The sequence below is a fragment of the Oratosquilla oratoria genome, unplaced genomic scaffold (genome assembly GCF_046742065.1).
Source record: "Oratosquilla oratoria isolate Oo_2021 unplaced genomic scaffold, ASM4674206v1 SCAFFOLD86, whole genome shotgun sequence".
NCBI lineage: Eukaryota > Metazoa > Arthropoda > Malacostraca > Stomatopoda > Squillidae > Oratosquilla > Oratosquilla oratoria.
In genome coordinates, this window is record NW_027467750.1 from 260,001 (window position 1) to 282,781 (window position 22,781).

A 22,781-nucleotide genomic window follows, 5' to 3' on the forward strand; every position below is an offset into this window, starting at 1 on the left:
ATTTAATAAGTATTTTCTCTCAGTACAGTATTTACAAGAGAGGATAGATATGGTACTTGAGTGTGACCAGATGTTTAGTGAGGATGGGAGAAGTAGATTAATTAGCATCAGCATTAGTAAGGATGAAGTAGTTAAACTGATAGACTCAAAACCACAAAATCCCTGGGTCCAAACAAAATATTTCCGAGTGCTAAGAGTGTAAATTTAAAATGTATGATCAGTTAACTGAGGTATCTAATAAGCCAGGAGACACTGAATTCATGCCCATTTCTTTGGGGCAGGCAAACATCATTCCTGTTTTTGAAGAGGGTGATAAATTGTCTATGCACACCTACAGGCCAATAACTTTGACATTGTTTATAGATAAAATGCTGGAATCAATAATAACTAATAGAATCAGGGTTCACACTAAGAGACATGATTTGATTTGTGATTCACAGCATGGTTTCACAAAGGGTAGGTCATGTGTACCTAATATTCTATTCTTTTACACTTTTTACAAGGTGGCAAAGAACAATGATAGTTACAATGTTATTTACCTTGACTTTAGCAAAGCGTTCAATAGGGTGCCACCAGAGACTAAAGTCAAAGTCCATAACATAGAAGGAAAGGTGTTTGAATGGATTTGAGTATGGGTTTGCAACAGAAAACAGCAGGTCATACATGGTGTAAAATCCAAATGAGGGAGTGTTACTAGCGGAATTCCCCAGAGCTTGGTTTTAGGCTCCTCGTTCATTATATATATAAACAACTTGGACAATGAGATTATTAGTTATATTAACCTGCATAGCGTCGGAGCCAAAATCAATTCTTTTTTATTACTTAACTCAAAATTATGTAAAACCAACAAATCTTGCTTATTTTAATTCATCTTAGCATAGAAGTGAAGAAACTGGGTCAAATTTGTCAAGATATGTGTGCAAAAGTTTGGTAGAACATCTGTAGACATTCTTTAGCTCCTCACGCGGGTTGAACGAGGTCGTATTTTTTGGGGAAGCTTCGTTATAATTTCAGAGAGTGAAGGAATTTTACATTTATGATGTTTCAAATCAATGTACAGTCATCCACAATACTAGTGTGACACTTACAGAAAATGTGTTTATAAATAGTTTGTGTGTTTTTTTTTGCAATTTGTTATGTGGTAAATTGATTTTTTGGTATCTTTTTTCTTTTATGATTTTATGGAGGATAGGTGATTGTGATGTTTCTTATTGTTTAGGTAAAAGTTTTAGTAAGCATCCATCACACCATAATTGCCTGGCCACATTTTGTATTACGCATTTATTACAAAAATTGGCATTGCGAAATTGCCAGTTCTATATGTCTGAATATGCACTAAATACCTGCCAAACAGTTGAAGTACAACTTCACCTCCACATACTTCATTTTGTATGCCAGAATCACCTAAGTTACGTCCTAAAGGCTGATTTTATACCCCAAGTTACCCCAAAAAAAAAAAAAAAATTGCTGCTGGGGTTGCCAATTTTGTCAATGAACAAAATTTATTTTTGGGGGTTCTTTATAGCCAATGGATAGGGCTACTTGGGCATTACCACAGATTTGACCCTCGATGTAATGCCTATTTTTGGCACTCAATGTATGCCGCTGACACAGTAGGGGTTAAGCTTATGGATGCCACGAAAATGAGACGTCATATTAGATCAGGGAAAGACACTGGGATACTATAGGAAGATCTTGACAAATTGTTTGCATGGTCAGTGAAATGGCAAATAAACTTCAGTATTTTGAAGTGCAGTGTTAAACATAGGTTTACACAATGTACACAACCCAGAAAACAGGTATAGGTTAGATAACATTTTTTTCCTGAGAAAACAGAATGTAAGAAAGACTTGGAAGCATTAGTGAGTCCTTCCTGACCTTAACCTCTTCGATACAATGACGCCTACATAGGCATCGTGAGGCATGAGTGGGTATACGAGGCTGCCTGCATCGGCGTCTTGATTATATTTATTTTTTGGTTTTAGCACGAGAATTTGACTCATATCAGAGGTTAAATCCAGGCAAGAGTGCATTAGCACTAGGAATAGAGCTAACAGGGCATTAGGATTTATTGCTGCTAGGGCAGTTACATACTAAAATGTTGATGTAGTTATCAACCACTATCTAGACCCATCCTTAACTATGCAGTACAGTTTTAGTCTCCATCCTACAGAATGAATATAAATTCAATTGAATTTGTACAGAGGAATGACCAATTGATAGATGGGCTCAGAAATTTACCTTACACTCACAGGCTTAGGCACCTTCATTTACACTCTCTAGTGTGACAGAGTACAGGGTGATCTAAGAGAGGTATTAAAATGGGTCAAGGGATTTAACACAGATGATGCAATGTCATTACATTAAGACAACAGGGCAGGACTAGCAGTAATGGATTTGAATTAGATATACAGTCGTACCTCGGTACTCGACCGCCTCTATACTCGACCAAATCGGTGCTCGACCAAAAAATTCGAGTAGAAAATGCATCGGACCTCGAACAGATTTTCGGTACTCGACTAGCTCGAACAGCGGGTAAGCGTCAGTTCGACTCAGACCGCCAGCGGAGTAAGACGTACGCAGTTTGTTCGAGTATTTCTTCCCAGATTTAAACTTTTTCGTGTTGCTCTAGCCCTTAATAATGGGTCCAAAGAAAGACAGTGATAAGGGGAAGGCAAAGAGGAAAACAGTGAGGAGTAACCCTCCCTCCCGTCCTCTCCACATCCATTCCTGTATGCCATCAACCACTCTCCAAAACGTAAGTAAATTATACAAAATGGTTTATAATGCTTTATTTATCTTTATCATGTACTGCTTGTGCACATTTACATCTTCATTGTTGTTTAGATACACGTTCTTATAATATTTTAGGTATTTTTCTTAATGGTAAGAACGGATTAAAATACTTTCCATTATTTCTTATGGGAAAATTGGTTTCGGTGTTCGAACAAATCGGTGCTCGACCACCACCTCAGAACGGATTATGGTCGAGTACCGAGGTACGACTGTATCTAGATTTAAGATGAAAATAGGCAAAAACTAGTTTACCAAGAAAGTGATTAATAAACAGAATAGATTTTGTAGCCATATACAGTAAGAAGCCCAATTTAACGAATCTCAATTTAGCAGAAGCTCAAATCAGCAAACTGCAAATAGCAATAACGAAAATGCTCAACTTAGCGGACATGGTCCACTAAGTTGACCATTTTCCACTAGCTGGCCAGACGCGCGTCTATGGAAATAGCTCAATTTAGCGGGAACGGTAAGCTAAGTTGAGCATTTTCCGTCAACTGGCCACATACGTGACTTAGAGTCCAATGTTACCAGATGTTACCAGATTGTGGTGGTGGAGTCAAGGAAAAATTTATAATTTAGTACTTTGGAGTAGGATGAGGTGAAGGCAGTTGTTAAGATGATGAGAGCAGGTAAGGCACCTGGTCTAGATGGATGCCATGCAGAATGTCTAAAGAAAGGATGTACAGTGATGGTGGACTGGTTGGTGAGGTTATTTAATGTTTGCTGGAGAGAGGGTAGAGTGCCGGAGGACTGGAAGAGTGTCTGTATAGTTCCTCTTTACGAGGGAAAAGGGGACAAGTGTGAATGTAGTAGTTTCAGAGGGATTAGCTTGTTAAGTGTAGTTGGGAAGGCTTATGGGAGGATCTTGATTGAGAGGATTAGGAGAGGAACAGAGGGAGTAATTGGTGAGGAACAGTGTGGATTTTGGACAAGTAGAGGTTGTGTAGATCAGATCTTTGTGGTAAGACAGATATGTGAGAAAGCTATAGGAAAGGGGAAGGATGTTTTTTGGGCTCTTATGGATCTGGAAAAGGCTTATGATAGGGTAGACAGAAAGGCACTGTGGGAGGTTATGAAGATATATGGGATAGGAGGAAAGCTTCTAGGATCTGTCAAGAGTTTTTATGAGAGTAGTAGAGCTTGTGTCAGGATTAGAAATGGAGAGAGTGCGTGGTTCGAGGTAAAGGTGGGACTTCGTCAAGGATACGTTATGTCACCCTGGCTATTCAATTTATACATGGATGGGGTGGTGCGAGAGGTAAATGCAAGGGTAGTGGGTCAGGGATTGGAGATGGTTAAAGAAAATGGAGAAAAGTGGGAGGTAAGCCAGCTGTTGTTTGTGGACGACACTGCGCTTGTGGCGGGATCGGAGGAGGGATTGAGGAAGTTGGTGGCAGAGTTTGGGAGAGTATGTGATAGAAGAAAGCTAAAGATAAATGTGGGTAAAAGTAAGGTGATGAGATGTACAAGGGGTGAAAGTGGCAGTAGACTGGAAGTGAGCATTAAGGGAGAGCGACAGGAGGAAGTGAATAGTTTTAGATACTTGGGTGCAAATGTGGCAGGAAAAGGTGGAGTGAAGGTGGAGGTAGAATGTAGATTGAGAGAAGCGAGTAAATGCCTTGGTGGATTTAAGAGTGTAATGAGGAATAGACATTTGGGAATGGATGCTAAGAGGAGACTGTATGGAGTGATTGTGCCAACAGCACTGTATGGGGCAGAAACATGGAACATAAGAGAAGAAGAGAGGAGTTTGAATGTGTTTGAGATGAGGTGTCCGAGAAGTATGATGGAGTTACTAGGCTAGATAGAGTGAGAAATGAGGAGGTGAGGAGGAGAACAGGGGTGGAAAAGGAGCTGGGAGATAGGGTTGATGAAAGAATATTAGGATGGTTTGGACACATGGAAAGAATGAGTGAAGAAAGACTAGTAAAAGAGGTATGGAAGGCAGATGTGGAGGGAGTGAACATGAGGGGACGTCCTAGGATGAGGTGGATGGATGGGGTGAAGGGGGCTTTGGGGAAGAGGGGAATGTCTCTTGAGGAAGGGGTGGGGGGATCGCCGATTAAATGAAGCGGCATTGCTGTGGATGTGCTGTGGATGTGCTGTGTCTTGCGACACTGTTTCTGACCCAGGGCAATGGACAAAGTGCAGGGATGACCCGTCATACAGGAGGTGCTCAGAAAAGAGGGAGGGTAGAGGGGTGTGGAGTGTATTCAGGGATGGAATGGGTGGAAATGATTTTATGCCTTTCCCTTTTTGGCTACCTCCCTAGTAAGGGGGAAAAGCCTTGGTATATGTATGGATCTGCAAAAGGTATCCTTGACATTTTCAACTCGTAATCTTTTACACCAAATACACTAGCGAAACCTGGAGTGGCAGTAAGAAACTATCTACAAAATATGACTTTAGGGTAGGTTTATAGATGAGACCTATGCCTATTTCAGCAGGTGTTAAGTCATTCCATTTGTGAAAGCTAGAATTAGGTGATAGAGGCATTATTTTTTTCATTCATTTGAGCACCATACTTAGTCTGTGTAACAGTATTGGTATATTGCATCTGGAAAAAAATTCTGAAACACTAAGACCAAAATTCGAGTATGCAGCAATACTATGGACACCCAGTACCAAAAAGAATATAAAGAAGTTAGAAAGAATACAAAGAGCAACAACAAAACTGGCACCAACTCTTTCCAAAATGACTTAATATGAACAAATACCGTCCAAATTAGAATTACCAACTTTGGAACAAAGAAAGGAAAGAGGAGACCTACTATCTATAGAATTATGAAAGGAATGGAAATCTTAGATAAGAATGACTTATTGAAATGTGACAATGGAAAAACATGAGGATACGAAAAAGAAAAACTAAATAAAAAAAGATAATCACAAATAAGATCTGGAAAAAAAAGAAAGAAAAAAAAAAAGCTTCCCACACAGAGTGATAGATACTTGGAACAAATTGGACAAAGAAACTGTGTGCGAACACTATTCAAGATTTTAAGAAAAAGCTTGATGCTGAGAGATACAAAGATGGGTCACCACGAGCATAGCTCTCTTCCCGTATAATACAACTAAGTAAATACACTGCTTGGTGCTTTTTCAGTGGCTAGAGTGCAAGTGAATGTCTAATCTAAATCTATTGTTTAAATGCTCATTTTGGAAGGCTGATACTTTGTTTAGAGGCTTCTAATTAGCTAGCAGACAGAGCTACTCTCACATCGGTAGGTTGTTGAATGACATCATCAGCCTCACTCATCCATGAAGCTCTCTTCATAAAAGAATCATCCCCCAATCTGAATATACAAAACATAGACCTGGAGGCAGTTTCTAGTGTGAGATCATGTTCCCTGGTAGACTAAGCAAGACTGATGACATCACACAACAGCTGACCAATGAGAGAGCAGCACAATCCAGCAGTGCTAGCCCAGTCTGCTAACCAATCAGAAGCCTTTAAACAACAGAGTATCAGCCCTCCAAAATGAGTATATATAAGTGATCAATTTTGATTAGACATTCACTTACACTCTAGTAACTGAAGAGGTGTGTAAATGTGTTCCGCAATGCAACCAATTCCTTTTCTGCCTCTTCCTTCCCTCACCCATTCGTCACATCCCACATCACCTCGGCCAGCCTCGACTATGGCGGAAGCCTTTTTTGCCTCTCGCACTACCTTTGGGGTACAGAGTACAGATGCTCCTCAACTTACGTTTTAGTTACGTTCCAAATGGCCGAACGTAACATGAAAATGAATGTAAGTTGTTACTGTACATTCCAGTAATGTATGACCATTCATACTGTACTATACATCCATAAATTCTATTACCGTATCTTATAAAACACCCCTAAATCATTAATTATAAACATAACATTGTAAAATAATAACATTAATTTCAAATAAATTAAATTCAAGCAACATAAAGTGAGATGGTGGAGGAGAAGGAGGAGGGGGAGGAGGCAAGGCACGTTCAGTCTGTCGTTTGTGCCATGTAAACAATGGACACAGCATCATGCGTAAGTATTGTTTCAATGTCTCATACTACGGAGAGCGCGCTAAACTAAAAAATTCATTCAAAAAAATTTTTTTTACAATTTTTTTTTTAACAGTCAGTTCAAACGTAAAATCGAAAAAACATAAAACGAATGAACGTAAGTAGAGGAATGTCTGTACTTCCTTTCCTCGGCATGGACTCCCTCGAGGTGTCGTGCCCTTTCTGGTACTCCGTAGCAGCCACAAACGGAATGCCTCAAAAGCCCTTGATGGGTAGCCAGTAGTTCCACAAACTGACACCGACTAAGCAGCTCTCACACATCTGCTGTGTGTGTGTGTGTGTGGGGGGTGAATACGTAAGAAAAGAACTGTATGCCTAAAATATACCCCGTTTCGGGTATTGGTTGCATGTTATTGTGGCAAAGTAGCATGAGATTGATACTTTAGGGTCTATATGGGGCATCTCTACGGACCAGAGCCACACATCATTTTGTCTGTGATAGAGGAAAACTCTGTACATAGAGAAATGATGACACTTTTATACTACAACTGTCTCTCCATTATGCTGTCCCCCAACCCCTTGTTACTGTCCTGTACTATTTCTCTGAATATTCATTTCCTTTTTTTTGCCTACCTACACTGTAGTGGGGGCAAAAGAATACTGCCACCAAGTATTTCCACTTGAGTTATAAAAGGCAACAAAAAAGGGACGGGGGATGAGATAAGGAGTCCTACTACCTGTAGCCCAAAAGGGGACATTCCTAAAAAAGAAATAAAAGGCATAAGAGGGTCTTGGGAGCTTTCCAATCAGTACCCTTAGGTTTGAGTCTTTTAATGTATGTGGATGTGGTGCAGATGAGAGTAAAAAGGAAGAGATAGGCAGTATGTTTGTGAGAAGAAAGATAGATGTACTGGCTTCAAGTGAAACTAAAATGAAAGGAAAGGGCTACTCTGAGTTTGGGAGTGTAGCTGGGAGGTACTCAGGAGTGAAGAGAGGACGAGGGAGAGAAGGGGTGGCTATACTAGTAAGTGAAGAGATAAGTAAGCAGGTAGTGGAGTGGAAGGTGTCATCAAGGTTGATGTCAATGAAGGTGAAGCTGGGAAAGGAGATGTGGGTTTTTGTAAGTGTGTATGGTCCTGGTAGTGAGAAGAGCGTAGAGAAAAGGGAGGCTTTTTGGGGAGATATAAATGAGTGTATAGAGGATTTAGGGAGAAATGTCAATGTAGTTGTATTGGGAGACCTAAATGCTAGGGTAGCAAATGAACCAATTGATGGAGTGATTGGGAAGTATGGAGTTCCAGGTAAAAATCATAGTGGAGAATTGATGGTGGAGATGTGTCTTGAAAAAAGAGTTGATGATAGCAAATACAGTGTTTTGGATGAAAGTCAAGCATAAGTACACATGGGAGAGGGTGGTGGATGGAAGGATGGCAGATAGAGCATTAATGGACTATATAATGGTGACCAGGAGTATGGTAGGAAGAGTTAAGGATGTACATATTCTAAGGGGAGAGAGTGGGGGAATATCAGATCATTTCCTGGCGGAAGGTAACTTGGGAGTGGAGAATAGGTGGAGAAAGAGGAAAAGGGCAGAAGGTAGGGAGGTACTTAGAGTGAACTGCTTTAATGAAGAAAAAAAAAAGAAAAATGAAGTTGAAAGAGAGTAAAGGGGGGTTTCCACGGTCTAACGGTTCATCAAACGCGGTTTGACAGACAGACAGACAGACACGTGTTTAAAGTGATGTAAAGTGAGCGGGATATTTGGTTGTCGAACACGTTGTTCGACAACCAAATAACCCATTTACACATCATCACTTTAAACACGTGTCTGTCTGTCAAACCACATTTGACGAACAGTTAGACCATGTAAACCCCCCTTAACCTCTTCACTCCAGGGTACATTGCACGTCTGGCAGTATTAGCTGCCAGATGCGCGATGTTGCGTCATAATAATCGCATTATAAAAAAAATAAAGTCACTGCTCAATCTCTCGTTCCCTTTTACCCGTGAATTTTGATAACCATAGAAAATATGATGAAGCCAGTTTAGAGAGAATGAGGGTCACGCAGGTACGGCTACAATAAATATAATCAAGACGCCGACGTCAGCATCATCGCATACCCACTTGCTCCTCATGATGATTATGTAGGCGTCACCGTATGGAAGTGGTTAAAGGATAGAGTAGAACTAGGAGTGGAGGAATGGGGATGGTTCAAGGAGGGAGTCATAAGGTGTGCAAAGATAGTGTGTGGAACAAGGAGGGTGGGTGGAAATAGAAGGAAGGGTAGTGAGTGGTGGGATGTGGAAGCAAAGAAGGGTGTAGAAGAGAAGCAGGCATTCATTGATTGGCTACAAATTAGGATGAGGGGATCGTATGAGAGGTACAAAGTAAAGAGAAGGGAAGCTAAGCATAAGATAAAGGAGCAGAGAGGAGAGCAGATGTGAAATGGGTTAAGAGTATGACAGAAAATTTTGAAAGTAATAAAAAGGTGTTTTGGAAGGAAATTAAAAGAGGAAGAGGAGGCGAATCAAGTAGAGAAGAAAAGGTAAAAGGTGCAGATGGAGAGATGATAATGAAAGAGAAGGCAGTGAGAGGAAGGTGGGCAGAGTATTTTAGGGAGTTGCTAAATGTGAAGGAGGATAGGGAGGGAAAGGTAATTGGGTAAATTTTTACTTTCGACCATTGGAGGAATATAGCAATAGAAAATTAAATATTAATTTTGTAAATTAAAATGTATCAACATAATATGCAATTTTGTGTGCGGAAATGAAATACAAATAAGGTGCTAAAACAGATTTATTAAGTAACGAAGTCGTGTACGACGAATGGTACGCCATGTTTGTTATAGTAGATGCAGACGTCAAAGAAATGAAAGGATAAATTCATCTAAGGTAAACTAAACTAAACTAAACTAACCTGTGTTTAATAAATCATTACCTGCAAATTAGATGTCATCCGGCTCGTCCTCATTGTTGTCGTTGTGAGAGATATTGGCAGGCTTTTCAACCACTCTCAGCTTGCGGAGTATACAAATTAATACAGACGCTCCTCAACTTACGTTTTAGTTACGTTCCGAACGGCCGAACGTAAGTTGAAAATGAACGTAAGTTGTTACTGTACATTCTGGTAATGTATGACCGTTCATACTGTACTATACATCTGTAAATTCTATTACCGTACCTTATAAAACACCCCTAAATCATTAATTATACACATAACATTGTAAAATACAGTAAACTTCCACTTATCCGAACTCCAAGGGAGATTAGAAATGTCCGATTAACCGAAATGTTCAGTTAATCCGACTTTGTATGTTTCATTCCCGTAGAATTTTATGCAGTAATGTCAGTTGCAATATCGTACCTGTAAACTTAACATACACATGGAAATGCTCATGATAGTTCATAAACATATTCTATAGAGTATAAGCAGCTGATCAGGTGTAAACATGGAGTGTGCTGCCACCGTGTGAGCACTTAGTGAAGCTTGCGGGTGGCGGAAGAGGCAGCGGGGTGTTTGAATGTTCGGTTGAGATCCAAATACGTTCGGTTGAAGCGATGACTACCGTATTGAGAAAATGTTCGGTTAATGTGATTATTCGGTTAAAACGCGTTCGAATAAGAGCAAGTTTACTGTAACATTAATTTCAAATCAATTAAATTCAAGCAACATAAATTGAGATGGTGGAGGAGGAGGGGGGGAGGAGGAGGAGGAGGCAAGGCACGTTCAGTCTGTCATTTGTGTCATGTAAACAATGGGCGCAGCATCATGTGTATCGTTTGAACTACGGAGAGCGCACTAAACTAAAAAATTCACAATTTTTTTTTTTTTTTTTTACAGTCGGTTCAAACGTAAAATCGAAACAACGTAAAACGAATGGATGTAAGTAGAGGAGCGTCTGTATTCAATTTTCTATTGTTATATTCTTCCTGTGGTCAAAACTAAATATTTACTGGTTAGGTTAGGTTAGTTTAGTTTACTTTAGACGAATTTATCCTTTAATTAATTCGACGTCGCCATGTACCATAACAAACATGGCGTTCTGATCCTATGCTACCGACTTCGTTCATTACCATATTTAGCTTGTAGCAAGGTATTTTTATTTTCATTTCCGCACACAAAATTACATATTACGTTGATACATTTTAAGTTACCAAATTAATATTCAATTTTCTATTGCTATATTCCTCCAATGGTCAAAAGTAAAAATTTACCGGTAATTGCAGTGGGAAGTGCTAAGAAAATGAGAGTGATGAGTGAGGAAAATGGAGGAGATATAGGGAAGGATGAAGTGGAAGCAGCTGTTAAGATGATAAGAGCAGGTAAGGCACCTGGGTTGGATGGATGCCATGCAGAATGTCTGAAGAAAGGAGGTACAGTTATGGTGTACTGGCTGGTGAGGTTATTTAATGTTTGTTTAAGAGAGGGTAGAGTGCTGGTGGACTGGAGGAGTGCCTGTATAGTTCCGCTTTACAAAGGAAAGGGGGACAAGTGTGAGAGTAGTAGTTAGAGGGATCAGCTTGTTGAGTGTAGTTGGGAAGGCTTATGGGAGGGTCTTGAATGAGAGGATTAGGAGAGGAACAGAGGGAGTCATTGGTGAGGAACAGTGTGGTTTTAGGACAGGCAGGGGATGTGTAGATCAGATCTTTGTGGTAAGACAGATATGTGAAAAAGCTATAGGAAAAGGCAAGGATGTTTTTTGGGCTTTTATGGATCTGGAAAAGGCCTACGACAGGGTAGACAGGAAGGCACTGTGGAAGTTACTGCAGATATATGGGATAGTAGGAAAGCTGTTAAGAGCAGTCAAGAGTTTTTATGTGAGTAGTAGAGCTTGCATTAGGATTAGAAATGGAGAGAGTGAATTGTTTGAGGTAAAAGTGGGACTTCATCAGGGGGGTGTTATGTTGCCCTGGCTGTTCAATCTTTAAATGGATGGGGTGGTGTGAGAGGTGAATGCATGGGTAGTGGGTCAGGGGTTGAAGATGACTAAAAAAAAAATGGAGAAAAGTGGGAGGTGAGCCAGTTGTTGTTTGCTGAAGACACTGTGCTTGTAACAGGATCAGAGGAGGGATTGAGGAAGTTAGTGACAGAGTTTGAGAAGGTGCGTGAAAGAAGGAAGCTGAAGATAAATGTGGGCAAAAGTAAGGTGAGTGACAGTAGGCTGGATGTGAGCATTAACCCCTTCCATACGGTGCCGCACACGTAGGCGTCATGGGGAGCGACTGTATTCGCGAGGCTGCCATATCGGCGTCTTGATTATATTTATTGTAGTCGCCCCTCCATAATGACATTCTAATTCTTTTGTAATCGCATTTTCTATGGTTATCAAAATTCACGGGTGAAGAGAGAACGATCGATATAAGCGGTGACTATATTTTATGATGCGAGTATTATTACGACACGTCGTACGGCTGGCATTGGCTGCTGCCACCGAGATCTAAGTCCATGACGCCTACGTGTGCGGCACCGTATGGAAGGGGTTAAGGGTGAGAAACTGGAGGAAGTGGATAATTTCAGATACTCGGGTGCAAATGTGACAGGAAAGGGAGGAGTGGCAGTGGAGGTAGAATGTAGATCGACATCTGGGAATGGATGCTAAAAGGAGGTTATATGAAGGAGTGACTGTGCCAACAGCAATTTACGGGGCAGAAACATGGAACATGAGAGAGGAAGAGAGAAGGAGTTTGTATGTGTTTGAGATGAAATGTCCGAGAAGTATGATAAGGGTTACTAGGCTAGAGTGAGAAATGAGGAGGTGAGGAGGAGAACAGGGGTGGAAAGGGAGCTGGGAGATAGGGTTGATGAAAGAGTATTAGGATGGTTTGGACACAAAGAAAGAATGAGTAAACAAAGATTAGTAAAAGAAGTGTGGAAGGCAGAGGTGGAAGGCATGAATACGAGGGGCCGTCCTAGGATGAGACAGATGGGTGGGTGAAAGGGGCTTTACAAAAGAGAGGAATGTCTGTAGAGGAAGGACAGGAGAGGACAGAGGATAGGGGTGAATGGAGAAGGATTGTGTATAGATGATGCTGTGATGCATGAGGGGGAGTGGGTGGGGGATGGGGGGGTGAGGAAGTATTTATGAGAAAAATTTTGACACAGCCCGAAGGAATTTCTCCCCGTCTTCTCCTTTCCTGCATGAGGGGATGGAGAGTGGGGTCGCTGAATTTATGAAGCGGCCTTGCTGTGGATGTGCTGTGTCTTGCGACACTGCTTCTGACCCAGGGAAGTGGACAGTATGTAGGGATGACCTGTCATCTAGGAGGTGCCAAGATAGGAGGGAGGGAGGAGGGTGGAGGCGAGTGATTTCTATGCCTTTTTCTTTTTGGCTACCCCCCCTGTGTAAAGGGGAAAAAGCCTTTGGTAAATGTATGTATAAAATTACTTCGCCCTTTTAGCACGATACGTAACTTTGTCATTTTTTTGGTATTTTGTCTCAACATCACTAACACTGACCCTAGTTGCTTCTTTTAATTCTGGATAAAGGTGGGAGAGAGAGAGGGGAGGAGAGAAGGAGAGAAGAAGAGAGAGATGGGGAGGGAGAGAGGGGGAGGGGGAGGGAGAGAGGGGGAGGGGGAGGGAGAGAGGGGGAGGGGGAGGGAGAGAGAGGGAGGGGGAGAGAGGGGGGAGATGGGAAGAGAGAGGGAGAGAGGGGGGAGAGAGAGAAAGGGAGAGGGAGGGAGGGAAGGAGAGAGAGAAAGAGACAGAGAGAGAGGGGGGAGAAAGAGGGAGAGGGGGGAGAAAGAGGGAGAGGGGGGAGGAAGAGGGAGAGGGGGGAGGAAGAGGGAGAGGGGGAGGAAGAGGGAGAGGGGGGAGAAAGAGGGAGAGGGGGAGGAAGAGGGAGAGGGGGAGGAAGAGGGAGAGGGGGAGGAAGAGGGAGAGGGGGAGGAAGAGGGAGAGGGGGAGGAAGAGGGAGAGGGGGAGGAAGAGAGAGAGGGGGAGAGAGAGAGATTGGAAGCAACACTAAAGACCTGCACCTTCTTCCCTCAGCACCCGGACTCACTGCGTCCTCGTCCCTGCAGAAGTGGACGTAGCAGGAGTCATGAGGCGTCCCCTCTATCGCCGCCACCACTCCTGTCAGCCCCATACAAATTCCTCCTTCTGAAGGATGACCTCGCGCTGCACATCTGGACCACCTCACTCTGAAAGTCGCCACATGTAATTGTACAATTTGAATGATTAAGATGAAGAAAAAGGGAAGGGATTATAATATATATATATATATATGCGGAAAAACCACCAAGGAAAAAGAAAAACTGATGACCAAGCGCTTTCGTCTATTCAGACATCCTCAGGGTACATGAGGATGTACCCTGAGGATGTCTGAATAGACGAAAGCACTTGGTCATCAGTTTTTCTTTTTCCTTGGTGGTTTTTCCGCATATTTAGAATCACGAGTTTATGTGATTTCTCATGCATATATATATATATATATATATACATATATATATATATATGCACAAATTTCACAAGTCACACGTGAATCACAAATACGAGGGGTGATCAGAAAGTAATGACAGTCGGACTCATAGCTGAGAGACTATAAGTGTTGGGGGGCGGGTAGCAAGGGGCAGCAAGTGTTGCCTGTTGTTACATGTTTGAGCTTGTCACTGTTTGTCTAGCTTACATTTTATCATTGCGCTGTGCGATTGCGTCATTGTTGGTTTGCCTCTCTAACCGGAAACATGGATTTTTCGAAAGAAGGCTGCAGATTCTACACCTTCACAAGGTGGAAACTCGGGAAAAAAGCAACGGAGATCAGAGAGGAATTGTTGCAAGTTTTTCCCAAGTCTACTCCATCACTGGAAACTGTTTCCTGCTGGATTCGAGCTTTCGCAGCCGGAAAATTGCAGCTAGAAGATGATCATCGTCCTGGCCACCCTCGGACATCCGTGACCGAAGCAACGACGGTCCGTGCGTGGGCCATCATTGACGAAGATCCAACTGTTACTCTTTGATTCTTATCCTTGGAGCTCGGTGTCAGTTATGGGAGCGCACATGACATCGTGCATGAACACTTAGGGCTGAGGAAGAAGTGTGCTCAATGGATACCTCATTTGCTTACGGAAGAGCAGAAGAGCGAACGGGTGCGGATTTGTCGTCTATGGCTGGCTGAATTCAAGCCAAATGGTCCGAAACGGTTCTCAGATGTAGCTACCGGAGATGAGTGTTGGATTTCTTTCTTCACCACCAGAGACAAGCAGTCTAACATGGTGTGGTTGAGTGATGAAGAACCTCGACCTCAGATTCTGAAGGAAGGATTTCGCAGCAGGAAGCGCCTTTTCACCATCTTCTTCAGTTCACAAGGACCAATGTGTGTGGATGTAATGCCTCAACAGTGTACTATCACAGCCCAGTACTACACTGATCATGTCCTTTCTCGAGTCCTGGAATATCAGGCCAAGACTGCACCAACCCATTGCCGATCGCGCCTTTTGCTGCACCATGACAATGCTGCCCCCCACAAAGCTCGCCTCACTGTGCAGTTCCTGGAGCAGCAGGGGATCACACTTCTCCCCCACCCACCCTACTCGCCTGACCTTGCTCCCTGTGATTTTTGGTTGTTTCCAAAGATCAAGGGTGCGATCGCAGGGAAGCTGTTTCATCGCATCCAAGATCTGGCGCGAGCAGTCAATTCAGAGCTACGAGGTATATCGGCTTCTGAGTACCGTGAGTGCTTCATGAAGTGGCAAAAGAGGATGGAACGTTGCATAGAGGCAGGAGGGGAGTACTTTGAAGGAATGTAGGCCACTACAGGTAAACGTCGACTTACGATGGCATTAGGTTTCGATAGATCCATCGTAAGACGATTTCATCGTAAGTCGATCCCCAATTTGTGTATCACTGTTCCGTGGTCACTGTACCTAGCCTACCTGTATATTAACCACCAGAGATACTGAATATAGCCTATCAAACATGTACAGTAGTTTATTTAATTATTTTTATCCTTTTTACCATATTCAAACACTATAATATGTATTTTCAGTACGGCTTAAATCTCGCGGGCAGCAGCCAATGCCAGCCGTACGACGTGTCGTAATAATACTCGCATCATAAAATATAGTCACCGCTTATATCGATCGTTCTCTCTTTCACCCGCGAATTTTGAAAACCACAGAGAATGGGATTCAGTGCACATTTGAGAGAATGTAAAAACACAGGGGCGACTACAATAAATATAATCAAGACGCCGATATGGCAGCCTCGCGAATCCACTTGCTCCTCATGACGCCTACGTGTGCGGCACCGTATGGAAGGGGTTAAATATATCATATCGTCGTCGTCGTCGTCATCGTAAAGTCGAACAATCGTAAGTCGCGGCCATCGTAAGTCGACGTTTACCTGTATTTGGATTTACCTCTGTACCGTGAAAATATATGGTATCACTGTCATTACTTTTTGATCACCCCTCGTATGCAGAATCCACTAGGAAAAGGAAAAACACACGGAGTCCGAGCGCTTTCATGATATATTCACATTATCAAGGAGTACAGAAAAGTGAGAACAAAAAATGGAGATACAGTACAGAGTATAAATAGGACAAGAGAGACATTTACCCTCCTCTCCGAAGCCTGAAACCTCAGGTTGGGTCACTCGGCAAGGTCATGGAAACAGATCATTACATTAACTTTTAAAATATGTACTATTTACATTACTGGCAAACCAAAACAATGGAAGAGGAAATTGATGCCCTAACAGAAAAAGACACTTTTGACCTGATAATGTTACCTGAGGGTAAATGGGTTTTTAATGTGAAAAATTACCCAGATAATGGTGACAGATACAAAGCCAGGTTCGTGGCAAGGGGCTTTTCCCAAGTTCAAGATATAGACTGTCATGAAACATTTTCACCAACAGCCAGGCTTACTTCACGGAGAATGTTATTGCAATCAGCTGTACAAAGTGATTATTCAGTCCATCAGATGGATGTCAGTACTGCATATCTAAATGCAGATATTGGCTGAGGTCTACCTTGACTTTCTATTCTTTTCAGAAGGGCTATCATCAAGCCAGATGAAATGCAAGGCTCATGGTAAGCTATCATCTGCTCAGAAATCCCTGAAAGAGAGGCTGAAAGTCAGTTATGGTGTTGAAATTCTCAATAAGAAAAAGGATAGTGCAGAACCTGAAACTCAATCTGAAAAACATCTGAACACATTAATGAATGAATTGAAACAGTCATTCTTGGAGAGCAAGTGTCACAATCATAAACTACAAATATTGACACTCACCATACACAATTGTTAAAACACCTAGCTTCTTTCAAATTGCAATACATATGGTAAAAAAAAAAGCCATTTACTGAAATCAAAACATGGAATCCTTCCAAGAGTTCCAACAATGAGCAAAGGAAAAGTAATAACTGAAAGAACAAAGACATAATTAGAAGATTCTATGAGTCAGATGAAGTTAGTCGTATGTGTCCTGGACAAAAAGATTGCATTAAAGTTACCAGTGCTGAAGGTCCTACAAAGGTACAAAAGTGATTGATCCTTGGAAATTTAAGAGAGATTTTTGAACTATACAAAAATGAAAAGAATCCCAAAGTTGGATTTTCCACACTTGCAAAATTACGGCCATCATATTGTGTGCTTGCTGGTAGTGGTGGGACTCATTCTGTCTGACATGAAAAGTACCAACAAAGATTTTTTATTTTGTTCACTTGTAAATTAGTTACATGAAAAGTACTAACATTACCAAACATTTTATTGTTGTTTCTCATTGCTAATAATTCTGTCTTTGTTTTTAAATCTATAAAATAATGTATATGTGAAAACAAGGCCTTAAGTGTGGAAAACTAGGTAGAACTTATGCCAGACTTAGGAATATGGTGATAATTTTTATGTTAGTTTTATAAAAAATAAATACATAAATAAACTTATTTTTGCTGATTCTAATAACTAATGCCCTTGCCTTCATTTTTTACATCCATAAAAAAATTCTCATTTGATACCCAAGAGGTCAAATTGTGACCTTAAATATTGTTTTTTGTATAACTTTATTTTTCAATCTAGAGCTTTAATCTGTACATCTGAATTCCTTGGCTTTTTCTGATTCTAAATATATATACATATATGGAATTCTGATCATTATTAATCAAGTTATGGGTCACTGAAAACATATAAATTCACAAACGACCTCAAATTTCCCGAGGTCATATATTTTGAACCATTTGTCTGATTGATCTAAAAATTTCAGAAATGGATTCAGGGCCTACAATTTCCCACTATTCCAAATTTCATCAAAATCTGAGAGATGAGGGTGTTAACGGTTGATCTGACAGAGAATGTCCCATTGGACAGAGTTTCTGGAGGTCCTGGTTGCAGCCCTCAAGTCACTGCACACAGGGAGGCGAGACTGATTGGTCCTCAGGTCTCCTGGACCAAGACCAAAGTTCAGGCATTTGGGGGCTTACTGGATGACATGGTTCATGCACGTGGTGAGGACAGTACAGTCTTGGAAACTGTGATGCACGAGGTGGAATGGATGAGGGGATCGGGGTTAGTATGTGTGAGAAAAATTTGACACACCCCGAAGGGACTTCTCCCCATCTTCTCCTTTTCTGCATGAGCAGCCTGAGAGGGGGGGGTAGCCAATTTAATGAAGCAGCCTTGCTGTGGATGTGTTTTGTCTTGAGTCACTGCTTCTGACCCACGGTAGTGGGCGAGATGCAGGGATGACCTGTCATCCTGATGGTGTCAAGATAAGAGGGAGGGTAGAGGGTGGAGGGGAGTGGAGTGTATTAGGGATGGAAAGGGTGGGAATGGCTTTTATGCCTTCGTTTTTTGGCTACCTCCCTTGTAAAGGGGAAAAAGCCTCTGGTATATGTATGTATGTATGATGTAGTAATGTAGTGCATAATAGTGGTTGGTCATGTCAGGAAGTACTTTGAAGATTGGTGTTTGCCCATGGGGGTTAGGAATTCTCTCAACTAGAGTACATGGTGTTGTCATTATTGATGCAAGACAAAGACTCAAATCTTCAAGTCACTTGTGCTCCTTGTCTTGCTGTATAGCTGTATGACTGTGAGATAAGGACACTGAATGCTGATTTAAAGAGGAGTCTAAAATTTATTGGGTACTAGGCTCCTTCGGAGAATTATGGGATATTGCTGGAATGACTTTTTATGAAACCAGAAACTGTACTATCGGACTCGGTCTAGGCCAGCTATCAGCATAATTCACTAATGTCAACTCTGGCTATATGAGCATGTGGCACATTTCCATGATGTTGATCCTACTCACAGGATTGTCTCCACAACCCTCAATGCAGGAGATGAAGAATTCATGGCTGAGGCGAGTTGATCAAGAGTTGTTTGGCGAGGGAAGAGTGGCTGCATAAGAGCTTGTTCACAGAGACTATGGGCACTGGTGCTAGCATTTGAGTGAAGCAATGCACCCCTCAGCAGCATATGTCGCCAACTGATCATCCATCTCATCCTCACTCATCCCCTCAAGTTCATTACATCCACCTCTGCCTTCCACACCTCTTTTGCTCATCTTTCTTCACTCATTCCTTCCATGTGTCCAAAGCATCCCAATACTCATTCATCAGCCCTGTTAAATATAGAAATGGAGAACACAATGACTCGGTAGGTAAAGGAAGTGACTCAGGTAAGAGATGACATTCCCATGAGATTAGATCTGCTACTTATCAAAGAGCCAGACATCATTAGAGCATAAGAATATAACAATAACCATGAACTACCTTAGCCCCAACATGGACAACACGAGCAGTGTTAAAATGTGAGAAGGAAAATGTGAAGACCTGGCCAGGTTCTTGTTATTGTTGTTGTTCCCTAGACTGTCTGTCCGAGCAGTCCCGTCTCCCCAAGGAATGCCATGGCCAAAATAGGGTTTTCCCACAAAGCCTTTATGGAGTGTATGTTGTGTTGTTTGCATGCATGATTGTGTCAAGTGCAGTCTTCCATGACATGTTGAATAGTATGGGTTGAAGTGTTACATCCTGGGCATTTGTCCACAATGCAGTCATCCAGTCTCTTCTGGTAGCTTAACCACTTCAGTACAGGACTTAAATCTCGCGGGCAGCAGCCAATGCCAGCCGTACGACGTGTCATAATAATAATCGCATCATAAAATATGGTCACCGCTTATATCGGTCGTTCTCTCTTTCACCCGTGCTTTTTGAAAACCACAGAGAATGGGATTCAGAGCAGATTAGAGAGAATGTACAAACAGAGGGGCGACCACAGTAAATATAATCAAGACGCCGATATGGCAGCGTCGCGAATCCACTGGCTCCTCATGACGCCTACGTGTGCGGCACCGTATGGAAGGGGTTAAGAGGGGCTGGGTGGTGGCCACATTGGAGTCTGGCCAGGTGGACTCTGTCCTTCCATGGGAGAGAGGATTCAGAGGGATGGATATCAGGGGGTCTGGCATGCAGCAATGTGTTGTCTTTTAGTGTGTTAATGGAGCAGTAAGTGATGTGACCTGGCCAGGTAGAAGATGTAGGTTGTGCACTCAAGTCTGCTGTTAGTAAGTTATTACACAAGCTTATGAAGAAAAGTACTGAACATATGGTGAGTAAACATATAAATGTACACCCATATTAGAGCAACACCAATGCAGAATTCCTTGGATGTAATCACCACACAGAAGACACACTCACTCCAGTTTTACAAAATCCCTTCACTGAGTAACTTATGGTCTGAACTTATGAGTGTGACTGGTTTCCTGGGGGCTACATGTCTCTTGCAAGAGAACCTAGGCAACAGACTGGCTGACGAGCTATAAATTTTTTCATTTGATTTTATGAGTTTAGCCTTTATCATCATCCTGTTCTTCCTGTTGTCTTTACAGTCTATCAAATGTTTCCCCTTGTCACACACACAAACAGGGTGTTTTTAATACAATCATACAAAATGCAGACAAGAGATACATCCCTAGAGGCAACAGAAAATCACACAACCACAACTTCACACCAGAAATACAAGGCCTCATCAGACAACAAGACACATTTAAACACAATACCCCCACACCTATCCCTCAAAACATAGCAGACCAAATACACTAAACACTATGATTGCCAATAAAATACACAAACAAAAAACACAAAATTGGCAAAACTTTATCAATACACTTGATCACAAAAACACCAGCAAATTGTACAAAACACTCAACAGCATTACACTATCCAACACTAACACAACACGCTTTCATGCAGCAATAATCACAACAATGTACCCTCAAACAGACAACAAGCAAACACACTCATAAATCATTTTGCACAGACAAACCATCTCACTTCTCACCCTGACGACCGACGCACTATTCGATGTAAGACTTTCCCACAGACTCAGACTATACACCCTTCATAGACAGTCAGATGAAATACATAATACATAATCTCAAGCACTCAACTGCCTGTGGCCCTGATAACATAAGTAACATCCACCTAAAAACACACTGGACCACAAGGTATACACGCACTCACAAACATTGCAAACTACAGCTATTCACAAAACACTATATCCGACATCTGGAAGCATGGTAAAATAATCACCATTCCAAAACCGAACAAAGACCCAACAATCCCAACATCGCACCGCCCAATCACACTTCTCTGCACCCCCTCTAAATTCATTGAACGCCTAATACTTAAACTTGTCACACCATATATTCCCCTTCCTGACTCACAACACGGTTTTAGGCCACTACACTCCACAAACACTCTTCTGATTAACCTCACACAAAGAATTTTAGATGGCATCAATTCAGATAGGCACCACTACAGAACACTTCTTATAACATTAGACATTAGTAAAGCTTTTGATGCTATCCCCCGCCACAACCTAACAAATAAAATATATAACACAGACAGGCACAATAACACCAAAAGATGGCTGGCCAATTATCTGGCAGGTAGGAATGCTTACGTGTCATATAATGGCCAATCATCGCACATCAGAAACATTAAGAATGGAGTACCACATGGGCTCTGATCTATCCCCCACGCTCTTTAATCTATACATGCATGACTTACCCACACCAGACACCTCAGAAATACAAATCTCTTCCTACGCAGACAACATAACAATCACATACACACATCGTAACACAGACAAAGCTGCAGAAATAATCCAGCTATACCTTGATACACTCAACACATGGTTCATCACAGACTCAAAATAGCTCCAACCAAATCTACAGCAACACTTCTCACCAACTGGACAAAAGAACACAAATACATACCTCATCTCTACATCAACAACACTCTAATACCACACACAAACACACCGAAAATTCTTGGTTGGAGATGGTTAAGGAAAATGGAGAAAAGTGGGAGGTGAGCCAGCTGTTGTTTGCAGACGACACTGCGCTTGTGGCAGGATCGGAGGAGGGATTGAGGAAGTTGGTGACAGAGTTTGGGAGAGTGTGTGATAGGAGAAAGCTGAAGATAAATGTGGGTAAAAGTAAGGTGATGAGATGTATAAGGGGTGAGAGTGGCAGTAATCTGGAAGTGAGCATTAAGGGAGAGCAACTGGAGGAAGTGGATAGTTTTAGATACTTGGGTGCAAATGTGGCAGGAAAAGATGGAGTGAAAGTGGAGGTCGAATGTAGATTGAGAGAAGCGAGTAAATGCATTGGTGGATTAAAGAGTGTAATGAGGAATAGACATTTGGGAATGGATGCTAAGAGGAGACTGTATGAAGAAGTGATTGTGCCAACAGCACTGTATGGTCCTGGAGCTGCAGCGTCTACGTCGTGGGACCACCCCCCAACCCCAAGAGTTGGGGGCCAAACGGCAGCAACCACCCCTGGCCATCAGCTCTACGCAGATGGCACCGATCCCCAAGAGGAGCTACGCCTACCTTGGGGAGTACCACAATCCTTTTTTCCAACATGCAATATTACGTTTTTTCTACACCGAGGGGTGATTTTCCGGCGATCACCCCTCTTCTTCTACTTTTAGCCGGAGATGTAGAGAGCAATCCTGGGCCCACCACAAAATACACATGCCCAACATGCTCT

General features: G+C 42.0%; 1 protein-coding gene across 4 annotated transcripts in view; it reads right to left on the reverse strand.

Annotated features, from left to right (window-relative positions):
- Positions 1–22,781, reverse strand: part of LOC143024052 (uncharacterized) — a 104,429-nt gene that overhangs the window by 27,093 nt on the left and 54,555 nt on the right. The window contains exon 2 of one of the 4 annotated variants that reach the window (XM_076182766.1): positions 13,790–13,928. The exons of 1 other annotated variant lie outside the window; for it this stretch is intronic. In XM_076182766.1, coding sequence (XP_076038881.1) covers positions 13,790–13,928 — 139 coding nt within the window. Of the gene's footprint in view, positions 1–13,789; positions 13,929–16,137; positions 16,846–18,388; positions 19,344–22,781 lie in introns of those variants that run through there. 2 more of the 4 variants (XR_012966249.1, XR_012966250.1) reach the window with 2 other exon arrangements.